Here is a 25,083-nt window from a genome sequence, read left to right as displayed (position 1 = left end):
AAAAAGTTGGGGTTCGTTTCTCCAGACACGCTGCCACTCGGTCCTTCACCAGCTGAGAGATGCGACAACGTGTTGGGAGGCCTGTGGAGGAATCTATCCACCCGTTCGTCTTCTGGTGTCCAGCGGCGGTTTTCCTGACTGACTGGTGGCATCCCCGGTCTCCTGCTCCGCTCTCACTTCGGTGGATGGATGGGTGCAGGCTACAGCATCATGGCGGATCATGGCGACTCCTTCGAGTTCTCTGGGATGGCTCCCTACAGTGCTTTCCCTTCCGCTGGTGAGCCCCATGTCCTCTGCTCCTCCCAATACTGGGAGACGACAGCAGCAGATCCTTTCCTCGCCAGCCTCAGGCTGCCCCAGCACTCTGGGCAGACGAACGGGTTTCTACCCCACTCAGGTTAACTCTCGAACGCTCGCCCTCCCTCTCAGCGGCGAGGGCAACTGAACAACGTGTCCCTTCCTTTTCCCGGATTTCGGCACCACTGTATTGAAGTTTACCTTCTCTGGCCGCCGGGAAGAAGGAGGGGTAGAACCGACAAAGTATTGATTAATAAAAGGGATGGCAGCTCCTCACGGAGACTGCCTCAAACTGAAAGCAAAAGTTAAACAATCTGTCCGGCCCCGGCCCTCTCTCGGCTTCCTCTGTCATCGTTCCTCCTCTAATAGTCCAGAGCTCCTTCCATGGGATTCGAGGCTACAGATGAATCCACTTACGCGGCGGCTTTATTCCATTCCCACAGCTCTCGGCCCCGCCCACACATTAAAATATCACGGATTCAGGGTATTTTGATTACTGTTTTAACATATATTCGTTTTAAATGTCTGGGTAAAATACAAATTAATTATTGACTTCTGCTGTCTTCATTTATTTCAAAAACATTGAAATTTATTAACAATGTTCCTTTATTAACATTTATTTTTTTTATACAATTTAAAACAGCATCTTTGTATGTATTTTCTGCCGGAGATACTGCTGTCCTTAAAAAAGTAAATACAAAATTGTGCACATGCCTGAGGAACGGTATTGCAGAACATTTTGGCGGTTTTAAAACCTTGACTTTTCCAAACGGCAGTATACCTTGAAAACGATTATCGTCCCATGCCTCTTTCACACAGTTCAAACCATATAAAGCCATATACAAAGCATCTGTTTGTTTACCTCCAGCCATTTCTTGACTCAAGAAGCTCTATTTATTTCTGTGAATGCTTACTTAAATGAATTTGAGGAGTGGAGAAGAGTGTCTTATTTGGCTTTTTCATTCTACTTCACTTTATAACTTGAAAGTCTGCGCAAATATATTCAAGGACAAAGAAACTGAGTGCCCACACAGCAAAATTGAACCTTATAACTGGCTAGTTGATAAAAACAATGCTAATCACTTACTTTCTCAGATGTGGATGTTTTCCTAAAACATCAAAAACATCCTGCATCTGAGCTTGGTTTCCATTGTGAAATGTTAATTATGTTATGAATAAAGTCATTATAATAGGTATAAAGAGCAGATGAGAATAAGAATCATAAAATGTCAGAACATGAGTAATTGCTGAGAGAATAGGAAAGTTTAAACAATGTATTGCTGTATTATATGTTTTTATTATTGTATGTACACAAAAGGAACAACAATAACTCACTCAAAATGCAAACTCCACACAATGGCTCTGAATTATTCACCATCATGACCATAAGTGTAATATACGTCGCTCCGTGTACATTTTATTGCACCTTTCAGATGACAAATCCAAAAGAGGGCGCTGTTTACATTTTTGTGAATCGAAAATATATTATTATCTATATGATTTCTAGATATTTTGAGATATGATCTAAAAATATTCTTAAATACTATATAAAGATTTAAATTTCAGTGCATGCCTAGTGTATTTTTAAGTACATTAATTTGCTTATTCGTTCATTCTTGTAATTATTCATTCGTTTGCTCATTTATTTGCATATTCATTCTACACTTATTAATTTAGTCATTCGTTTGCTTGTTCATTCATTCATTTGCTCATTCATCCATTAATTTGCTTATTTATTCATTCATTTGTTTGTTTATTCAATCATTCATTCCTTCATTCATTTATTTGCTTATTCACTCATTCACTTATTCATTAATTTGTTTGATCATTTATTCGCTTATTCATTCATTCCTTCGTTTGCTTGTTCAATCATTTTTTGATTCATTCATTCATTCATTCAATTGCTTGTTCAATAAATCCTTCATTCATTCATTTGCTTATTCATTCATTCACTTATTCATTCATTTGCTTGCTAATTTTTTCACTTATTTATTCTTAAACTTATTCATTTAGTCACTCATTTGCTTGTTCATTCATGCATTTGTTTGCTCATTCATCCATTCATTTGCATATTTATTCATTCATTTATTTGGTGGTCATTCATTCATTTGTTCATTCATTTGTTTGTTCAATAATTCATTCATTTGTTCATTCATTCATTTGATTGTTCAATCATTCATGCATTCTTTTATTCACTTATTCATTTATTAATTTGCTCATTTATTCACTTATTCAATATTTCACTTATTCATTTTGTCATTTATTTGCTTATTCATCCATTCATTTATTCATTCATTCATTCATTCATTCATTTGCTTGCACATTCATCCATCATTTGCTTATTTATTCATCCACTTGGTGTTCATTCACTTGTTCATTTATTTGTTAATTAGATTTTTCATTCATTTATTTATTCATTCATTCATTCATTCATTCATTCATTCATTCATTCATTCATTCGCTTGTTCAATATTTCATTCATTCATTCACTTATTCATTCATTCATTTGCTCATTCTTTTGCTTATTCATGCATCCACTTATTCATAAATTTGCTTATTCAATCATTAAGTTCCTTGTTCATTTATTCATTAATTTGTTTGTTTATTTAATTCACTCATTTATTGGTTCACTTATTCATTCACTTATTCATTCATTTATTTGCTAATTTATTCGCTTATTCATTGATCCACTCATTCATTAATTTGCTTATGCATTCATTAATTTTCTTGTTCATTCATCCATTCATTAATTTGCTTATTCATTCATTCTCTCAACTTGCGTCGTTCATTTATTCATTCATTCATTGATTTGTCCATTCATTTGATTATTAGTTTACCCACTTTTTCATCAGTTTGCTTATTCATTCATTCATTCATTCATTCATTCATTCATTCATTCATTCATTCATTTCCTTATTCATCCACTCCTTTATTAATTAGTCTATTCATTCATTCATTCATTCATTCATTCATTCATTCATTCATTCATTCATTTTTTTGTTCATTCATTCATGCATTCATTAATTTGCTTGTTCATTCATTCATTCATTTATTCATTCATTCCCCATCCTGATGTTACACACTCATATTTTTTAATGTAATATACAATGCTCTGTGTACATTTTATTGCAAGTTTCAGGTGACGAATCCAAAAGAGGACGCTTTTCTCGCTCTGTTAAACATAATTTGGAAAAGAAAAAACATTAACAGGAGGGTGAATCATTTTGACTTTAACTGTATATAATAAGCACATGAAACTTTTGTCACAATTAATTAATCGCAATATATATATATATATATATATATATATATATATATATATATATATATATATATATATATATATATATATATATATATAATTATTTTCCAGCAGCACTAATTAATACCTCAGCAACATGCTGTATTACATCAAATTCTTGTGCTATCTTTAAAAACTGATAAATGAAACTATATATTTTTTTACAACTCATAATGCAAAGACATTAATGCATAGAAAATGGAGCCACTTTATACTGTGGCACATCAGCATGACATTTTTAAAGGCTAATATTTGATCAGACGCTTAAAGGCTGGGCTGGAAATGAGCGTTTAAATGAAAAGAAATGGAGCCAGGCGACGGAGCAGGCTGTATAAATATAGCTGTCTTTATCAGCTCAAACTATTTTTACTTTTTCTTCTCACCAGCAGCTCTGTCACGGGACTATATTAATTCTGTCAAAGCCCCGGAGCTTAAGCCACCTCGTAATGTGCCTGATCCACATTCAATCCTGGGATGTGGAGATTCGGTGTATGCAAATTCACTTACGACCTGTTGTAATTGAGTTTGGACCTGGTTTAAGGATTATTGCATTATGTTCCACTGGAAATGCAGTTTGTAAACAGATCAAGATTCACAGACTATCATGTGCAGTTATTAATAATTCTGTTACACATGTGCTTTTGTTGTTGTATTGCATTAAATAAAAAATAAATAAATCCATTAATTTTAAAACTATTATGTTTAGAAATGTGTTAAAGGAAATCTCACTGTTAAACAGAAGTTGAGGGAAGAAATATTCACATTTAACATTAATTCATTCATTTTCTACTTCATTCATTCATTGGCCCATTAATTGGCATATTTATTTATTCATTCATTCAGTCAGCCAGCCATTTACTAATTCATTCATTAATTCATTAATTTAGTCAGTCATTTGCTTGTTCATTCATCCATTCATTCACTTATCCATTCATTCATTTGCTTGTTCATTTGTTCATTCATCCATGTATTCATTCATTCAATAAATTATTTTTTCTTTAATTCATTTACTTGTTTGTTCATTCATTCATTCCTTCATTCTCGTTTTAATTTATTAATTGGCTTATTGAGTAATTTAGTCCTTCAGTCACTTATTAATTAATTAGTTAATCCAATAATACATCCATTAATTAATTCATTCATCCATCCATTTAGTCATTTGCTTAGTCATGCATTCATTTGTTTATTTATTCATTAATTTGCTCATTCATTCATTCATTCATTCACTCATCCATCTATTCATTCACTTGTTAATCTATCCATTTAGTCATTCATTTGCTTGTTCATTCATTCATTCACTTATTCATTCATTTGATTGTTCATTTGTTCATTTATCCATATATTCATTCATATAATAAATTATTATTTCATTAATTAATTTACTTGTTTGTTCGTTCATTCATTCCTTCATTCTCGTATTCATTTATTAAATGAGTAATTTATTAATTCAGCCACTTATTAATTAATTAGTTAATCCAATAATACATCCATTAATTAATTCATCCATCCGTTTAGTCATTTGCTTAGTCGTGCATTCATTTGTTTATTTATTCATTCATTTGCTTATTCATTGATTCGTTGATTCATTGATTCATTCATCCATCCATCTATTCATTCACTTGTTAATCTATCCATTTAGTCATTCATTTGCTTGTTCATCTATCCATTGAGTGATTTGTTTGCTTATTCGTTAATTCAATCATTTGCTCGTTTATTCATTCATCCGACTTGCTTCACTCATTCATTAATTTGCTCACTCATCACCTAATGACGGTTGGGGTTAGGGGTGGGGTGGGGTTGGGTGCCACGCCTTCTTTTTAAATCGTACATTTTCATACGACTGAACTCGAATTCATACGAGTTTGCCACTAAACTGACACAACGTAAAATACTTACGTTTCCTCGTGAGATCTCAACTGAGACTCAATCTCAGTTTTAAATTAAACGATTTGCATTTACTATGCGTTGACTCTACTTTTAATCGAAATACTGTAGTTGACTCGGTTTAAGTTGAGTCAACTCAAAAAAGCTGTAAACTTTTTTTTATTTACAGTGAAGACTCGCAGTTTTAAATAAGGCGTTTGGCATTTACACTAACGTTAGTCTTTTTTTAAACACTCCTTCCTACCATCTGGATACTTAACCTCGGGGTGCTTTATTCTGCGAGATCCAGCTCTGACTCAACACAATGGCGCTGCCTGACATCTACAAATTGCGACCTGCTCCATCCAACCAGAGAGAGGCGTCTCAATGATTCAACATCCGTGTCCCCGCAATCTCCTAGAACAGAGCATGAACTGACGGACACAACATCTTCCCGTGCTCTGCTCTGCTTTCAATCCTGGATGGACCTCAAACACACCCACATCCAGGCTATATTTGGACTGTATAGCTCCAGGAGAAATGGCTGCATGGTGTTGCATGGATTCTCACGAGGTTTTTATTTTATTTTATAGAGGACTATAGCTGGTGTTATGCATCACAATGTTTTATGCATAAATATTGTCCCATAGTTTTCAAGTAAATCCTCGGTTAAACTGCTTAAGGGTGGGTCGATGCGATTGAAATGTGAGCCACGTTATTTATATGCAATGAACAGCAAGTTTTAATTAAGTTCACAACATCAAATTGCATTTTCAGGAGGAAAATAGTTAAAAAATTATACTCTAAGAGAGCAGAGTGAGGTGCTAGTATCAATATGCACAATGCATTTGCTCTATTTATGATGTAGAGATCATTTATCTGTGGTTTTGTGCAAGTACTATCATATGAATAGTATTCGTTCATTCATTCAATTGCTTGTTCAATCATCTATCCATTCCTTCATTCATTTATTTGCTTATTCACTCATTCACTTATTCATTAATTTGTTTGCTCATTTATTCGCTTATTCATTCTTTCCCTTATTTATTAAGTCATTCATTTGCTTATTCATTCATTCGTTTGCTCATTTGCTTATACATTCATTCATCTGTTCTTTGTTCATTCATTCATTCCTTCGTTTGCTTGTTCATTCATTTTTTATTCATTTGTTCATTCATTCAATTGCTTCAATTATTCCTTCATTCATTCATTTGCTTATTTATTCTTTCACTTATTCATTTAGTCACTCATTTGCTTATTCATTCATGCATTTGTTTGCCCATTAATCCATTCATCTGATATTTATTCATTCATTCATTTGGTGGTCATTCATTCATTCGTTCATTCATTTGTTTGTTCAATAATTTATTCATTCGTTCATTTAATTGCTTGTTCAATTTTTCTTTCATTCATTCATTTGCTTATTCGTTCATTCACTTATTCATTTATTTGTTTGCTCATATTTTTGCTTATTTATTCTTTCACTTATTCATTTAGTCACTCATTTGCTTATTCATTCATGCATTTGTTTGCCCATTCATCCATTTATCTGATATTTATTCATTCATTCATTTGGTGGTCATTCATTCATTCGTTCATTCATTTGTTTGTTCAATAATTCATTCATTCGTTCATTTAATTGCTTGTTCAATTTTTCTTTCATTCATTCATTTGCTTATTCGTTCATTCACTTATTCATTTATTTGTTTGCTCATATTTTTGCTTATTTATTCTTTCACTTATTCATTTAGTCACTCATTTGCTTATTCATTCATGCATTTGTTTGCCCATTCATCTGATATTCATTCATTCATTCATTCATTTGGTGGTCATTCATTCATTCGTTCATTCATTTGTTTGTTTGTTCAATAATTTATTCATTCGTTCATTTAATTGCTTGTTCAATTTTTCTTTCATTCATTCATTTGCTTATTCGTTCATTCACTTATTCATTTATTTGTTTGCTCATATTTTTGCTTATTTATTCTTTCACTTATTCATTTAGTCACTCATTTGCTTATTCATTCATGCATTTGTTTGCCCATTAATCCATTCATCTGATATTTATTCATTCATTCATTTGGTGGTCATTCATTCATTCGTTCATTCATTTGTTTGTTCAATAATTCATTCATTCGTTCATTTAATTGCTTGTTCAATTTTTCTTTCATTCATTCATTTGCTTATTCGTTCATTCACTTATTCATTTATTTGTTTGCTCATATTGTTGCTTATTTATTCTTTCACTTATTCATTTAGTCACTCATTTGCTTATTCATTCATGCATTTGTTTGCCCATTCATCTATACATTTGCTTATTTATTCATTCATTCATCTGGTGGTCGTTCATTCATTTGTTAATTTAATAATTCATTCATTTGTTTATTCATTCACTTGATTGTTCAATCATTCATTTCATCGCCAGAGCTATAATTATTCATAATAATGGCAGGGGTCATTTCAACCATATTGTTGATATGGGATGACAGCAGCTTAATAATACACTGCATTGTGCTATGATGTATTATATTATATTATATTATATTATATTATATTATATTATATTATATTATATTATATTATATTATATTATATTATATTACATTATATTATATTATATTATATTATGTATATTAATGCAATAATGTATTGTGTATAATTAATATGGTAACGCATTATATTATATACAGTTGAAGTCAGAATTATTCGCCCTCCTGTGAATTTTCTTTTTCAATTATTTCCCGAATGATGTTTAACAGATTCAGGAATTTTTCACAGTAGTTCCTATAATATTTTGTTCTTCTAGAGAAAGTCTTATTTGTTTAATTTTGTCTAGAATAAGTAGTTTTATTTTTTTAAAAACAATTTTAAGGTCAATATTATTAGCCCCTTTAACCAATATTAGTTTTGGATTGTCTCCAGAACAAACCACTGTTATACAATGACTTGCCTAATTACCCTAACTTTACCATAATTACCCTAGTTAAGCCTTTAAATGTCACTTTAAGCTGAATACTAGCATCTTGAAGAATATCTAGTCTAATATTATGTCCTGTCATCATGGCATTAAATTAAATTAGTTATTGAAACTACTTAGATGTACGTGTGATAAACAGTTCCCATGGGAATGTTAGGGGACTGTATAAAGGCTTGTAAATGATTTAACCAGCCATGCATTTACACATGACTTATACCAGATGAGGAACATTTTGAGGTTTATACTGCAGTGCTTGTAGGTGCTGATTGCTTCTGCTCCATAAAGAGGGCAGAGACAGCTGTCTGTGGAGGCTAACAGTATTCTTTAGCCCGTGTTCAACAGTACTGTATGTGATGCGCTTCACTGGCAGGTAAAACTGGTTCACGGGTTCACATTTTGCCAGATGCCACCCACTCTGCACAGGACTTAAGCAAGGAATTTTTCACAGTATTCCCTATGTTTTTTTCTTCTGGAGAAAGTGTTATTTTTGTTTATTCTGACGTTTGTTTATTCTTGACTATGTCAACATGCCTAAATGCACTGAGTTGCTGCCATGTAATTGGCTGACTAGACATTTGCGTTAATGTGCAGTTGGACAGGTGTACCAAATAAAGTGGCCGGTGAGTGTGTATGTGTGTATGTATCCATTTTAGGTGAATATGTGTAATATTTTTGGTGCATTTCAACAAAACAGATTTATCAAATATTTTTATTAATCTAATATTTTAGTCACTTTTGGTTAGGATAGTCAGTAAAACCAAAGGGTACATTTTCCCATAACAACGATAAGATTGTAAAATATCTGTCTCCTCACATTCATTTTAAAAAGTCAATCAGATGTCATTTTGACATGAAGGTAGTCAATTGACATTAAATCGATGTTAATTTTTTTTATTTGACATTTTTTGATGTCGTTTTGACAACAAGGTCCCCACCGGGCAATAATGTTTACTAAATGATTAGTTATCATTAACCAATCACTTTTGTTAATAAGGAAGATTTATTATTTATTTAAGTCTTACTCTGGTTAGTTGTACACTGAAAAACGGACATATATAACTTAATTTAATACGTTAATCAAGTGTTTATCAAATTTTTTAGCTATTCAAACTTAAATATTTTCAGCCAGTTTGATTAATATAAGTTAAGATGACTTGAAAAGTTCATTTGAGTCAACTCAAACATTAAAAGCAGTGTTTGTTTTTGCTTTTACAGTGTAGTCCTAAAACTGAGGCAGGAGAAACTTGCATTTAGTATGTGCTTGAGGCTACAGTGGACAGGATAAAATGGATTACTGTGACAGACAGTAGCAGTCAGCTGAATGGACACTGCCGACAGGAATGTTTAGAGACAATCCAGATAGTGGCTCTGCACAGGAAAAAGGCTTCGATGACAACATGCTATTAGTTTCATACATCGCATTGATGCCAGCTACAAATAATCCTTCCCGAGGATTTATGTTAAGTCTGAGGAAGCAAATTACAACTTCAATGACAAACACCCTGGGTTCCACACAATGGATTTGTGTTGGGTCGACATGAAGTAATCATTCATTCATTTTCCATTGGCTTAGTCCCTTATTTTTAAGGGGTCGCCACAGTGGAATGAACCACCAACTATCCTGACTTATGTTTAACGCAGGGGATGCCCTTTTAGCTGCAACCCACTACTGGGAAACACCCATATAGTCTCACATTCACACACACACTGCTAAATTTAGTTTATCCAGTTCACTTAGTGTTTGGACTGTGGGGGAAACCCAACATGCAAACTCCACACAAAAACGCCAATTTGGCCAGCCAGAACTTGAACCAGAGACCTTCTTGCTGAGAGGTGACAGTGCTAAACACTGAGCCACTGTACCGCCCATGAAGTAATGAAGTTAGCTTATTGCTTTTTACAAATTTAGATGGATTAAATCTGAAGCAATTAGGTTTCTCTCCAAACAAATGCTTCAGCTCATTTTAATTGAGTAGCTTGAACAAACAGCAAACAACCTTTTTTTTTTTGAGTGCAGTTTAGATTTTCCAACATATGACTAATATTTTAAAGGGATAGTTCACCCAATAAATGAAATCTCTGCCATTATTTTATTCACCTTAAAGCTTTTTCACCTTCATTTGATAACCATAAAAGCATTAAAAAGTGTCATGTTTTGTTAATACATCATCTGAATGCTGAATAAATAATCGTTTTGTAGGATATATGTGGCCAAGATACAACTACAGCTGAAACCAGAAGTTTACATCCACTCTAAAAAAAAGGAACATAACCATTTTTAAAAAAATGGCTGATGGTAAATTATACTAAACGCTTATTATTATAGGTCCTTTAGGATTACCCAAATAATTTACATTCGCTAAACACTAGAATAATGATATATATATATATATATATATATATATATATATATATATATATATATATATATATAATTGTTATTATTATTATTATTATTATTATTTTACAGACAGTCAAAGCTTTACATACATTTCCTTGGTATCTTTTTAGCTTTGCTTTTAAACTGTATAACTTTGGTGAAACATATTGGGTCTCCTTTCACAAGCTTCTCACAATAGTTTAAATGAATTTTGGCCCATTCCTCCTGACAGAATTGGTATAACCGAGTCAGATTTGTAGGCTGTCTTGCTCGCACAAGCTTTTTCAACTCTGCCCACAAATTTTCTATAGGATTGAGATCAGGGCTTTGTGATGGCCACTCCAAAACATTCACTCTGTTGTCCTTAAAGCACATTTGAACAAATTTGCCAGTATGCTGAGGGTTTGTTTGGAAGACCCATTTGTGGCCAAGTTTTAATTTGCTGGCTGATGTCTTAAGACGTTGCTTCAGTATTTCTCCATAATGTTCTGTCTTCATGATGCTGTCTATGCTGTGAAGTGGACCAGTCCCTCCTGCAGCAAAACAGCCCCACAACATGATGCTGCCGCCCCCATACTTCACAGTTGGGATGGTGTTCCTAGGCTTGTAAGCTTTCCCCTTTGTCCTCCAAATGTAACACTGCTCATTATGGTCAAATCTTAGTTCCATCATCACAGGACATGTCTCCAAAAGTTTGCCTTTTTCCCAGTGTAATTTAGCAAACTGTAATCTGGCTTTATTGTTGATTTTACTTGTTGATTTTCCCATGTTGTCAAACACACTGAAGCAGTGTGTTTGAGGTTTTCCTTAAATATTATTCTACAGTTGTGTCTCCAGTTAACTCAAATGTTGTCAATTAGCCAATCAGAAACTTCACAAACCTTGAGACCATCATTTGAGCTGTTTCAGAGACATAATAATGTTATTGTATGTAAACTTGACTTTCAAGAAAAGTTATAACAATTTCTTTAAAAAGATCTCTCATTATTCTGCTATTAAGCAGAACAGAAACACATTTGACAATCCCAACTTACCTAAAAGAGAAAAAGTTTAGTCACATTAACATCTGACTTTTTTTAATTGGTTATGTGCCTTTTAATACAGTGTATGTAAACTTCTGATTTCAACTGTATGTTAAAATTATTGATCTGAGAGTTTAAAGAAACTCAAAATATTGAGTACATCACCTTTAAATTTGTCTTTTAAATTTGTCTTTAAACCTTTAAAGGGGACCTATAATACAACAATCACTTTTATAAAGGGTTTAAACAGTTGTGTGGCAACAGTATGTGAATATAGCCAGCCACTAATGGTAAAGATTAAATAATTCAGTTTTTCATAATCAAACTTGATGCACTTGATTGACATTTTCCCTTTGCACATGTCATCAGAGTGGCAAAGCCCCACCCACTAGTAACCATCTCACCCTGATTAGGAGAGGACACTTGTAAACGCTCGCTCCGTCAGGCTCGCAGCTCTCAGCACCGCCCACACTCATCACCACTACCACGCCGACCAATCACAGAGCTTGTGATACGCCCTGTTGCGACGTGTAGTCACATTTTTAGAGGTATGTGTCAGCCACGTCAAAGAGGTATGTGACCACGTGCAGGCTGCGCTTGATGCAGAAATATACATTAGCCTTTACTCACAGGTGTTCGTAGCTCCGCCCTCTTTTGAAAAAGAGCACAATCTCATTTGAATTTAAAGCGACAGTCACCAAAACACCACAATTAGGATCAAAACCTAAAAGAGTCAGTTTCAGAGAGTTATAAAACATTATTTGTGTGGTATTTTGAGCTGAGACTTCACACATACACACACTAGGGACATCAGAGACTTAATCTACACTCTAAAAACTGCTGGGTTGAAAACAACCCAATTTGGGTTGTTTTGGTAACCCAGCGCTGGGTAAAAAAGGGACAAACCCAACGCTGGGTTACTTTAACCCAGCAAGTTGGGTTACAAGTTTAACCCAGCATGCTGGGTTGTGATTTTAACCCAACTATTAGTTAAAAATTACTACACTGCTGGGTTGAATGTAACCCAAAATGGGTCAGAAATTTAATCTAGAAACTGATGATTAAAATCACTAAAATAAAAACAATTCTACAGCAATACATAGTTGTTCAGTAATGGAATTTTATTTATGACAAAAGATAAAATGTGTCCAAATGAATTTGAGATTTTTCCCATCTGCACCTCAGCATTAACCCTTTGACTGCCTGCTCTACCAAATGGTTGACCTTGTTTTTACTGTTTTAAATAATGACTGTTAAAGTCATAAGAAAAAAGATGATTTAGTGTTCAAAATGTTTCTTTTAAATATATATATATATATATATATATATATATATATATATATATATATATATATATATATATATATTTTTTTTTTTTTAATTGGTCTTACACATAATTTTTCAGATTTTTCATAATTCTGGTACTTTTACCATAAACATACATATCAATCATTTGGTAGAGGTTGATATTTTAGAAATTATAACGTGTTAAAATGTACTGATTGTGTTCAATAGCGACATTAGCAGTTGAGAAATGCAATCCAATTTTTTTTTTCTTGAAAGGGTTGTTAAAGGGTTAAGACGATTTCTGTGAAAATTTATCAAACTGTATCACAGAAACACTGACTAAAGTTCAGTAACAATGCATCAGACTGAAATCAGACAAATTACCTTAAGAAAATGCATATTTGAAATACATTCAAAAACATTTGCATCATTTATAAATCAGGAATCATCAGTAAGGCAATTGCAATGTTATTGCAGAGTAGAGAAAAACAATAGTATAAGGAAGTAATAATGAAAATGCATCTAAATGACTGAAGTCAGAAAGTAATTTGAGCACAAACATCAACATATTCTCATATAAATCATCAACTGCAATGCAGAAAAAAATATGTGAAAGTAATAATGAAAAGGCATCAAACAGCTTGAAAAAACAAAACAAACAATAAAAACTAAGAAAATACAAATTTTATATTAAGAAAAAATAAGAAAACATTTTATAACTTTCCCTTTAACAATTATGTGCAAACATCAATATATGAGCTATAAAGCAATCATCAGTAAGGATGATCAAGTTCAATGTAAATGCAGTTTTGAAGAAAAAACAGATATAAAAGTTAAAATGAAACCTGAGGATGGAAGCATTTTAAAACAAATTTGAAATAGGAAAACTTTTTTTAACTTTTACTCGAACAATCATGTGCAAACATCAATCCTGAGATATAAAAGAGTCTGTAAGAAACATTAGTTGCAATGTAACTGCAGTGTAGAGTGTCTTAAAAAATATCGAGTCCATTATTATGTGCCGTCATCATAGCAAAGAGAAAAGAAATCAGTTATTAGAAATGAGTTATTAAAACTATTCTTTAGAAATGGGTGTCATGGTGGCACACTGGGTAGTACGATTGCCTCACAGCAACAAGGTCGGTGGTTTAAGCCTCAGCTGGGTCAGTTGGTGTTTCTGTGTGGAGTTTGCATGTTTTCCCCGTGTTCGTGTGGGTTTTCTCTGGGTGCTCCTTTTCCCCCACAATCCAAAGTACAAGTTAAAGAACACAGAATCCAAGGAAGCAGTGAGGTCACAGTATTAATTATTACTGTTTGTCAGCAAAAATTAATGCTAGCAGAACCCTTACTGCTAGTGTCTCCTCCCCAGGATGTCCATAAACCACAGTCTGCCACACCAGGGAACACTGCTTGGGGTAGTTCACACCAAAGATGTAGAATGCTTTATAGCAAACGTCCACTTTGGCAAGTAATGTACTTTGCAATAATAAATAGCACAGCACGTGAGCAAAGGCTTGAAAGAAGTGGTGGTCTCCAAGGATGAGAACATGAGGAAACTCAATAGATTCTTGAATTCAATGGATGAAGATACTCAGCAATATTGGTCCCAATCTGAAAAAATAAACAGAAGTAAGATTTATTAAAAACTCAAAAGTGTAAAAGTTAAATATCTTTAGAGTTAACTTTGGAACACCTAAAATACCTTTAGAAGCAATTAAGGCCATAACACACCAAGCTATCAGCCAGTGTTGGCATTAGTTAACCACTGACCATGGCACCATGCTGCAATTTTTTGGCCCGAGTGAAGATGACAATGCAACAACAGGTTTGCCTAAGGAACTTTTTTTAATAAGTAATAGTAAGGCAAGATGAGCATTTGAAATTATTAAGTATTTAATTGTGTTTTCTTAATGAGAATAGATAAGACCCTTCTTCCTGAGCTGGGACTGTTTGCAACCGTATTTGTATAATTTGAAGCCGCATTTAAATTTTCTTTAAAAACTTCAAAAATGAGGCACAATCTCAGTTCAAGATGGATAAAATTGCTGAAATATTTTCCTAAAAAAAAAATCTTTCTGACTGAAGAAAGAATGACATGAACATCTTGGGTGACATCTTTTTATGTTTTACGCAGCAGATGCCCTTTCAACTGCAACCCATCACACTCTCATTTACACACACACTATGGACAATTCAGCTTACCCAATTCAGCTACACCGCATGTCATTGGACTGTGGAGGGGAAACCCATCCAAGGCTCAAACCAGCGACCATCTTGCTGTGATGCGACAGCACTACCCACTGCGCCCCCATGCCACCCTAATAACAAACATAAAAATAACATTTTCATTGTTAATAAAATAACTAAGACAATCATTATGCATTAAATGCATCATTATGCATCGAGAAACCTTTAATTGAATCCTTACCCTCTGAATTGTATTCAAATTGACCTAAAAACGAGGAAAGGTTCGCTCCTGTGCTAAAAATAAAACAAGAGAATGTCACTGGTTGCATGAACAGCAGATTTAAAAAAATAACCAGACAAAAACAAATTGGCATTAGAGTTCAATCTCTCAGTTTAAAGTGTTGAAGTGGCTAATGATTACTAGGGCTGCCCCCTAATAATTGAATAACCATTAGTCAACTAAAAATTTATTATTCATTCATTCATTTTCTTTTTAGCTTTGTCGCTTTATTAATCTGGGGTAACCACAATGGAATGAACCACCAACATATCCAGCATAAGTTTTATGCAGCGAATGCCCTTTCAGCTGCAACCCATCACTGGGAAACAAATACTCATTCACACACATACACCATTGACAATTTAGTCTACTTAATTCACCTTTACCACGTCTTTGGAAACCGGGGCACCTGGAGGAAACCCACGCGAACACGGGGAGAACATGCAAACTCCACACAGAAAGGCCTATTGACCCAGCCAAGGATCGATCAAGTGACCTTGTTGCTATGAGGCGAATGTGCTACCCACTAGTTGCAGAAAAAAAGTCCACACTGGCAAAGTCAATGTATGCTGCATGAATCCGCTGTGTAAAAAATATGCTGGATAAGTTGGCGGTTCATTCCGCTGTGGCGACCCCAGATTAATAAAGGGACTGAGTCAAAAAGAAAATGAATTAATGAATAAATGGTTTATTAATAAATCTGTAATTATTCAACTAATGCTTCAAATGAACATCACAAGTCAACCAGACAAATGTTTAGACAAGGGCAGCCCTAATGATTACAATGAACCAAGTAAAATATTATTACATACCTTCAAATGTGGGGATTAACTCCTTAAGATTGCATTCTTTTAGTTTGATTTTCACGCAATTATCCATCTGAAAAAGAATAACAGATAAAAGCGTTTAAGCAAAATTAAGTAAAAAAAGATCATGTTAGCCAAAAGTCACTATATCACAAAAATACTCCTAAATGATAATAATTATCCAGGGTGTCACATAAAACGGTGGTCAAACTTTTTCTTTTTGCAGTCGAAGATGATTAGGTTGGAATTAGTCTTAGCTCAGACATTTCCGTTAGCATGAAACGACCCTTACATACAGGATTAATTAAAGATAGCTCAAATCACGTCTAGAATGTAAAATGCTCATAGTAAATTAATAACATTTGCTATTCAATGTACAGATGTACAGCTAAACAAAATGTACATGCAGAGCAGGACAATTATTGTATATATTTTGATTAAAAAAAAAACATTGTTAGAAGCTGAATTCAACACTTATGCATCAAAGTATTGTCACAAAAATCCATGAACAAACTTAAGAAATACAATAGTAAAAATACTACTTACTGCTTTACAGTTAACACCCCAGAAAGATCACAAATCACAGTAACGTTACTTACTGTCATCACCTAGCCAACATAAAAATCTGTGTCATTCAAAAGGTATTTTATTACAATAAAAAGCTCCTAAATTATCCTAGGTGTTGTGTTTATAAAGTGGTCATCAAACATGCTTCACGTTAGTTTCATTAGTTACCTTATACTTTTCGAGCTCCTTCCGATGCCATGCGCGCTTACCCGTCCACCGATCAACAGGCTGGGCGTGAGGTGGAGCAACATGTCGGGCGTGAGGCGAGCACAGGTCAGGAGTTAGGCGGAGCAACAGCTCGGGCGTTAGGCGGAGAAACAGGTCCGGAGAAACAGGTCCGGAGAAACAGGTCCGGAGAAACACGTCGCCGTTAGGCGGAGAAACAGATCCGGAGAAACAGGTGGCTCGTCAGGCGGACTCGGAGCAACAGTTCAGCCATAAGGCGAGCACAGGTCAGCGTGAGGCGGAGCAACAAGTCGGCCATCAGGCGGAGAAACAGAAAAAAAAGCGCGTGTATATTATACTAAGTAAACTAAGTGTGTTATTTCTTATGAAAATTGTTAAAAACACACTAAATAACTTACGTCTCACACAGAATTTCACTCGCTTCCCCTCAAAGACAGCGCAAAGAAAATGGCGGTTTCTCACGTTGATGTCCCTGCATGTTGACGTGACGTGCGTGCTCTCTTTCACGTCCGCGTTCCCAACCCAGCACTGCTGGGTTATAGATAAAGATCGATTTTCAACCCAAATTGGGTTGAATCAACCCAATTTTGTTACCCAGCAGTCTCAACCCAGCATTTGGGTTAAAAAACCAACCCAGCGTTTTTTAGAGTGTACATCTTGTAAAAATTCATTTTTACATAATTAGAATAATTTTTGGCAAAAGAAATTAAAGAAATAAAAGAAAAGAAATAATAATTTTGACTAATACACTGATTTTTAGGCTATTGTATAAGCACAACTTAAAGGGACAGTTCACCCAAAGTTGAAATACTTATGCACTATTTACAAGTGGTTACAAACCTTTATTAGTTACTTTATGCTATATAGGAAAAAAAGTGATGAGTAAAATGATGAGTAAATGATAACTGGATTTTTATTTTTTGGTAAGCTATTCCTTTTTTGTCGATGGACCTGCAGGGTCACATTTGATAAATTACTGCTGCCACGATTGGGGTAAAATACACACGAACGCTGCATTTGCATAAACCGCACTCAAAGCGGAGGTGCAGCATCCACCTGCTGCCAAAGCGCGTCTGAACATCTGATTGGTGGAGAGGAGGCAGCGTGATGGAGCCAATTAAAAGATACGGGACGGTCAGGAGGCCAAGGCTGATGGACAGAGGCCAGCGGATAAATTGGGATTGGGTGAACCGCGAGGCTAGGATCCTCGCACAATATTAACTGCAGCACGCAAACACTGCTGACCTTTGCCAATGAAACGCACAACAAACCTAATTATAACCCCCAGAAGCATGTTTGAGCAGAAAAGCCCGCTCATGGCACAGAGCTGTACACCAACGAGGTGGCAAATTGGATTATTTATGCCAGTGTAGGAGATGTCAGATTTGTGAATTAAAAAATAAAGAGTGTATACAATTGCAATTGAATCAGCAGGTCACTATTATGCGTATTACTATTTAAAGATTGCATTCAGAGCTAAGCAATGAGAGGCTTAGGTTTAGGCACTGTATTATCTTCTAATGCGAAAGTCACATCAATATGCTGAACAAAGTTGCATGCTGTGCCCGCACACAGGGGGATGCAGATAAGTACCGATTTGTGCTCATAACTGCCAACCACCGCAGGAGATAACAGACACTCTCATTCTCTTAAAAATTCGCTATTTCATTCCCTCGAAAATCCACAGTTCTCTTTAAAAAAACACACAATACACTATTTAAATCATTACTGATTGAACATTTTGAGGGGACCTTTTGCACAAAAATCCCTGTTTAAGTGAAGTTTCCCAAACTAATTTCGAGAGGAGCACGTGATAGAATTGACTACAGCTGATCCTTATCACTAATCACGAACTAGCCAATCAGATCACTCTAAATTTAATATAAATATCCAGCCTAAACTTCATTCCTCATCTTCGTTTTTGGAAACCCCCCCCATCCTTCCCTTCTCCCTCCTCCTCAGTTTGGGCGTCACGGCGGCTCAGTGGCTAGCACTGTTGCCTCACAGCAAGGATGTCATTGGTTCAACACTAGCTGAGCCAACCGATACTCTCTGTGCGGAGTTTGCATGTTCTCCCCGTGTACGCGTGGGTTTTCTCCGGGTGCTCCGGTTTCCTCCCACACCCAAAAACCATGCAAAGTTAAAGTCACAAGCACATCCTACAAATTAGCGCCAATAGTGATTTATTTTGGGAGCTATCGAGAACTACCTGATCTCATATCCCTCCTAATGCTTATTGACCAGGCGGGAGCCTTGGGCTCATCTATCACCGAGCTCAGGGTTCTCTCCCGGGACAGCATGCCAAACTAGCTTAAATAGTCAAGCACTATCTAAGTGTGAACTCTTGAAACATAGTTGTGTAGAATATAACAGCTTCTAATAGTAAAAATGTACTCATTATTTGTTTTTATAATTAGACTTGATATAAACAGTCTGCAGAAACACTTTGATTGACATTCTCCCTTTGCATGTGTCATCAGTGGGGAAAAGCTAGTAGTACACTAGTAACCATCTCTCCCTCATTAGCATAGGATGTTAGTCTTGTTTTTGAATCTGCCACTATGCTGACACACTAGGAATGCAAAGATTAACCGGTTTCACTATTAACCGCGCTTTAATTCGTCATGGTTAAGTATTGTTAAGGCTTCCCAACACCGTGTTTCTGTACGGAACAAAACTGTTGCAACTAATCTGTGCACTAGTTTGTCACTGAGACTAAGGGTGCTTTCACACCTGCCTTATTTATTTATTAGTTTGTTTTCCCTTTTGGTGCGGTTCGTTTGGGCAGGTGAGAATGCAGCAATCGTACTCGAGTGCGCACCAAAAGCGGAGCAAATAAGCGTACCGAGACCTGCTTGAAAAGGTGGTCTTGGTACGCTTTCAAATGAACCCTGGAGCGGTTCGTTTGTGGTGAGAATATGATCTGAACTAAATCAGACCCAACCGCAGAAAGTACTGCGCCTTTTGGACTAATCCAGCTGCCGTAGGCCGATGCGCTGTGCATTATGGGATATGGAGAAAAAATATTAGTTGACAGCGCTTTACCAACAGAGAGAGAGAGAGAGAGAGGGAAAACATTACCTGATGGATCGTTGTTATTATTTCTGCAAGCTGACCATGTCGCAGTTTAGCTAAATTAATTCACGCCTCCTCCTGAAGTGACGAGCGATGCATTAAAACAGTTTTCCAGCTGCTGCTGCCCTTCATTCTCGAGATGTATAGTTTGTCTAAAGCAGGCATACAATCAGTCAGCGCAGTCATCCCTCCAGAGTAAAAACGACATTTTGTGTCTGCCAGTTTGGTTTACTTGCGGGAGTTCATTGGCATTTTCTCACACGTGAATTCTGACCAATCAATAAGCAGTTTAGAAAATATGTTCAACAACATCTGGCCAATGAGAGATGTGGATTTTGTCACATGACTGCATTTTGGTTCGTGTCAACTGGTTCGGACCAAAGCCAGCAGTGTGGTGTGAAAACGACCTAAAGACGGCAGAAAATGCAACAATGTATCATTTATTTCCCTTGGTCCCGACCAAATGAAGTGAACTACAGATGTGAAAGCACCCTAATAACCACGCACACTAGATTAACTATGACTAAAGCAGGTCGCACACCAGAAGCGCCGCTTGCTCGCCGCTAGGAGCGTGAGTGCTCCTAAATTTTTTCTGGTGCTCCTAAATTTTTGAAGTTGGGAGCACCGGCAATTGACAAATACTGTTTTTTTTTTAATTATTATTATTTATTCTTATTTTTATTTATTTGTTGTTCTGTCATTTATTTACAGTGTAAAATTATTTCTGTTTAAATGTCAAAAACACTCACTTATTTTTAAGCACAAAGAGAGAAATTTACTATTGTTTGTTTTTTATATTATTTTGTGCTGTGTTAATTAGTTGATGAGCAGCAATTAAGTAAAGTTTATTTATAAACTAGTTTCGACAGAACTGTCTTTTTTTTGCGGTGAACTATCCCTTTAAGAGTTACATTTTTAAGACAAACACTATGTATACAGTCTATACTATATGACAGATAATTTAAGCTACACCATAACAAATGCAATGCGTCTATTGAGCAACAGTGCAACACAAATGCTTCATGATATAAATAGGCTCTTATTGATTATATAATAATGAGCCTTATAATAACATAATCATTCAACACAACAATGTCAGAAATTATCAATGGCTTGGGTGTGATATTTGCCCCCTGGTATAAGTGGCAACGCATTGATCATTTTATATGGATGGCTTAATCCCTTATTTATTAGGAGTCCCCACAGCGGAATGAACCGCCAACTATTCCAGCATATGTTTTACACAGGGGATGCCCTTCCAGTAACAATCCAGCACAGGTAAACACCCATGCACTCTCAAATTCACACACTCACCCATACACTACATCCAATTTAGTTAATTCAATTCACCTACAGTGCATGTGTTTGGGCTGTGGGGGAAACACCAGGAGGAAACCCGGGGAGAACATGCAAACTCTACACAGAAATGCCAACTGGCCTAGCCGGGACTCAACCAGCGACCTTCTTGCTGTGTTCAATCATACTACTGTCTAGCATCACATTATAATACATAATATTCATTATTCCCAATTATCAGCAGAGTTTTCCACGTGTATTTACAGCTAATATATACTCAAAACAACTGTATATGTTTTGCATATTTATGAAGACCGCTCTAAACAAAAGCAAGAGTCAAATTTTCCATTTAACCCAAGATAAGTTGACAGGTCATGGTATTTTTAGACACATTACTTTATTAAAATATTAAAATAGACCATATCCTTGCATCACTGAAGGTCAGCATGGAGGCATTGCATCGTGCATGAGCATGCATGAGCGTGTGTGTGCGGGCGTTTGTGTGTGTGTGTGCTAAGAACTTCACAGGCTCACAGTCCTGCTTCATTTCACACATTAAAGCAAAGAACATGTGGCAGGGCAGATAACATTGCCCACAGAAGCACAAATGCAGAACAATAGTCCAAATTGGTATCATCGTTATATCAATCATACAAATCAAGATCGCATGAATTGGAATTGAGTGTAAAATGTCAGAGCTATTTTAAAATGACTTGGTATGTTGTTGATAGAGATTATACAATATCTGCATTGCTAAAAAAATGTTTGGTTTTTAGTCCAGATATCTCAAAAAAGTAAATTATGAAGCTTTTTCTCAACAAATGTAAAATTATTGTCTTGTTGTCACAAATATTAAGTTGTATTTAAGATAATTTAACCTTAAAACATACAAAATAATCTTGTTTTTATTCTGAAATAGGTTTATTTTACTTATCCCATGGAAAAACACACCATATTTTTACTTAACATTACTGAGAACAAAACAATGTATTTGTTTACTTTTATTTATCATTTTTTTTACAATTATACTAGAAAATGTATTTGATTTAATATTTGTTTATTAAATATTTGGACTAAAAAAAAAGACAAAAACTCTTAAGTAAGAAAAAAAAAGCAGTGTATGTATTTACATTTATGTATACAGTGTATTTACCCTGAAAAAAAAGATAGAAACCTGATGCTTTCTACTACAAACACCATTAAAACAACAAACCATCAACCATTTAACCATCTAATTTTATCTATCAAAACCAATATATTTTGTAATGAGTCGGTTTTGGCACAGATGCCACCAAAAAAGTTTCAAACCAGTAGTTTACATTAAAACCAATACAATTTTATAGTATACAGTAGTATTTGTATTGCTGAAATCAGCAGGATTACTTAGCTGAGCCTTTTTAAAATGTATATAAACTCTTAACCTGACCAACAAACCTACAATAGCTAGCTACAGTACAGTAATGCACAATTGAGGTAAATTTGGTTTTATATTTGCACACTCCTTCAACTACAAACACCATTAATACATCAAACCATCCATTTAAATCAAGCAGCAAAACTATCCAATTTTATCCATCAAAACCCATGTATTTTGCGAAGAGTTCACATCTGTTTTGGCACAGATGCCACCAAATCACCAGTTTCAAACCATCCATTTAAATCAAGAAACCATTAAACCATTAAATTTTATCCATCAAAACCCATATATTTTGTAATGAGTTTACATCTGTTTGGCACAGATGCCACCAAATGACCAGTTTTAAGTCGGCAGTTTATATTAAAACCAATACAATTTTAATATATATATATATATATATATATATATATATATATATATATATATATATATATATATATATATATATATATATATATATTATTTTTTTTTTCTGTGTTGCTGAAATCAGCAGGATTACTTTGCTGTACACTTTTTAAAAAGTATTTAAACTGTTAACCTGAACACCAAACATACAGTACGGAACAGTAATGCGCGATTGAGGTAAAGTTTTAAGATTTGCACATTCGTTCAACTACAAACACCATTAAAACATCAAACCATCGATTTAAATTTGACCAAACAACAAACCATTCAATTTTAACCATTAAAACCAATATATTTTGTAATAAGTTCAGGTCTGTTTTGGCACAGATGCCACCAAATCACCAGTTTCAAACCAGGAGTTTACATTATAAATAAAATATATATGAAATCAGCAGGCTTACTTAGCCTTTTTACCTTTTAATGTATTTAAACTCTTAACCTGACCACTAAACAGTACAGAAGAGTGCAGTAATTGATTGAGGTAAAGTTGTTTTTTTTATTCGCACAGTTGTTCTGGGACAACTTGTGACATACTCCCTATATTGTTTACCATGAATATTCGGTCTGAAATCGCATAAGTATGACTTCAAAACAACATTAGCATCATTTATTGGACTGTAAACAATGTTGTACGTTGACAGTCATTGGCTGCTAAATGATTTCCCTATTCAGAATTTGCTCACAATACTTTTCTGAAATGATATTATTAAGAAGAAATGTGCAAATATAAACCAACTTTACCTCAATACTGCACATAACTCTCTCTCTCCCCACAGAGGAACAGAAAGCTAAAGGCAGCCACTTACTTGTGGTGTTGTATTTGACGCCGTTAATATACTCCGGACACGGTCGCTCAATGATTCGCCCGGAGTTGCTCCTTGGCCAGCAAGTTCCGATTTCATCCGTGGTGGCGTTACAATAGACACCTTAGAGGAGAACACAACCGGTGCTGATTAATGTGCATTAAAAGAGCTGAGTGAAACATAAACACAGAATGTAATCCCCCACCATCGACGCTCATCGACGCAAAAGACGAATTCTCGTATAAAGTGTCCTGAAAAGCGTCCAGGAGAGTACAGTTGAGGTCGCCGAATTCCTCAAGGAAGAACTGAAACAGGGACGCGTCCATGGTTTAAACGCGTTAGTTCGAGCGCAAATGAGGGATGGTTTTAAAGAAGGTAGAAAAAAATGAGGGATGAGTCTTCCTCCCTGGCAACTTGACACAGTTTTCGTCTTGGCTGATGACAAATGCGCCCTCACAGCGCCGCTCCAGCTAATCTCGGGATTGTTCTGAGCGCGCGCGTTCCATTGACAGAATGATGGTGATGTCATAATGGAATGTCAAGGATCAAAGCGGCCGCTGAGGAGATATTTCCCACTGAAGATAGGATTTTTGAGGACTTCCCGTTAACGTTGAAGTGCATCTATGGAATTAATATGATCAATGCTATTATTACACTGAAATAAATGACGTTTGTTCAAACTACTTATATACATTATGCTGAAAAGACACAATTCTTACGTTTTTTTTTTTGGGACAACTTAATTGTTTATGTTCAATCCGCTTACATTTTTAAAAAGTAATGTTAACTAATTATTTCATGTTGTTCATTCATTCATTCATTTTCTTGTCGGCTTAGTCCCTTTATTAATCTGGGGTCGCCACAGCGGAATGAACCGCCAACTTATCCAGCCGCAACCCATCTCTGGGAAACATCCACACACACATTCACACAC

General features: G+C 35.1%; 1 protein-coding gene and 1 long non-coding RNA gene across 5 annotated transcripts in view; both read right to left on the bottom strand.

The window, feature by feature from the left end:
- Positions 1-24,627, bottom strand: part of LOC100335005 (corticotropin-releasing factor receptor 2) — a 104,639-nt gene extending 80,012 nt beyond the window's left edge. For both annotated transcript variants that reach the window (XR_012390112.1, XM_002667848.8), the window contains exons 1-2: positions 24,355-24,627; positions 24,153-24,272 (exon numbers count right to left, since the gene is read on the bottom strand). Coding sequence is in view for 1 of the 2 variants with exons in the window: in XM_002667848.8 (XP_002667894.2) it covers positions 24,153-24,272; positions 24,355-24,475 (241 nt within the window). In the remaining variant the exon portion in view is untranslated. The remainder of the gene's footprint in view (positions 1-24,152; positions 24,273-24,354) is intronic.
- LOC141377653 (uncharacterized) lies at positions 13,409-17,194 on the bottom strand. 3 transcript variants are annotated; one of them, XR_012390138.1, is made up of 6 exons: positions 17,136-17,194; positions 16,947-17,008; positions 16,407-16,473; positions 15,556-15,608; positions 15,330-15,445; positions 13,409-14,738 (listed from the first exon to the last, which is right to left on the bottom strand). It is a non-coding gene; the product is annotated as an uncharacterized lncRNA (long non-coding RNA). The 3 variants fall into 3 exon arrangements; XR_012390139.1 differs by having other exon boundaries at positions 15,556-15,603; XR_012390140.1 differs by lacking the exon at positions 16,947-17,008.
- Positions 24,628-25,083: the final 456 nt, after the last annotated feature.

The sequence above is a fragment of the Danio rerio genome, chromosome 2, assembly GCF_049306965.1.
Source record: "Danio rerio strain Tuebingen ecotype United States chromosome 2, GRCz12tu, whole genome shotgun sequence".
Lineage (NCBI taxonomy): Eukaryota > Metazoa > Chordata > Actinopteri > Cypriniformes > Danionidae > Danio > Danio rerio.
Note: the sequence above shows the minus strand (reverse complement) of the source record. Positions and strands in the feature narration are given on the sequence as shown.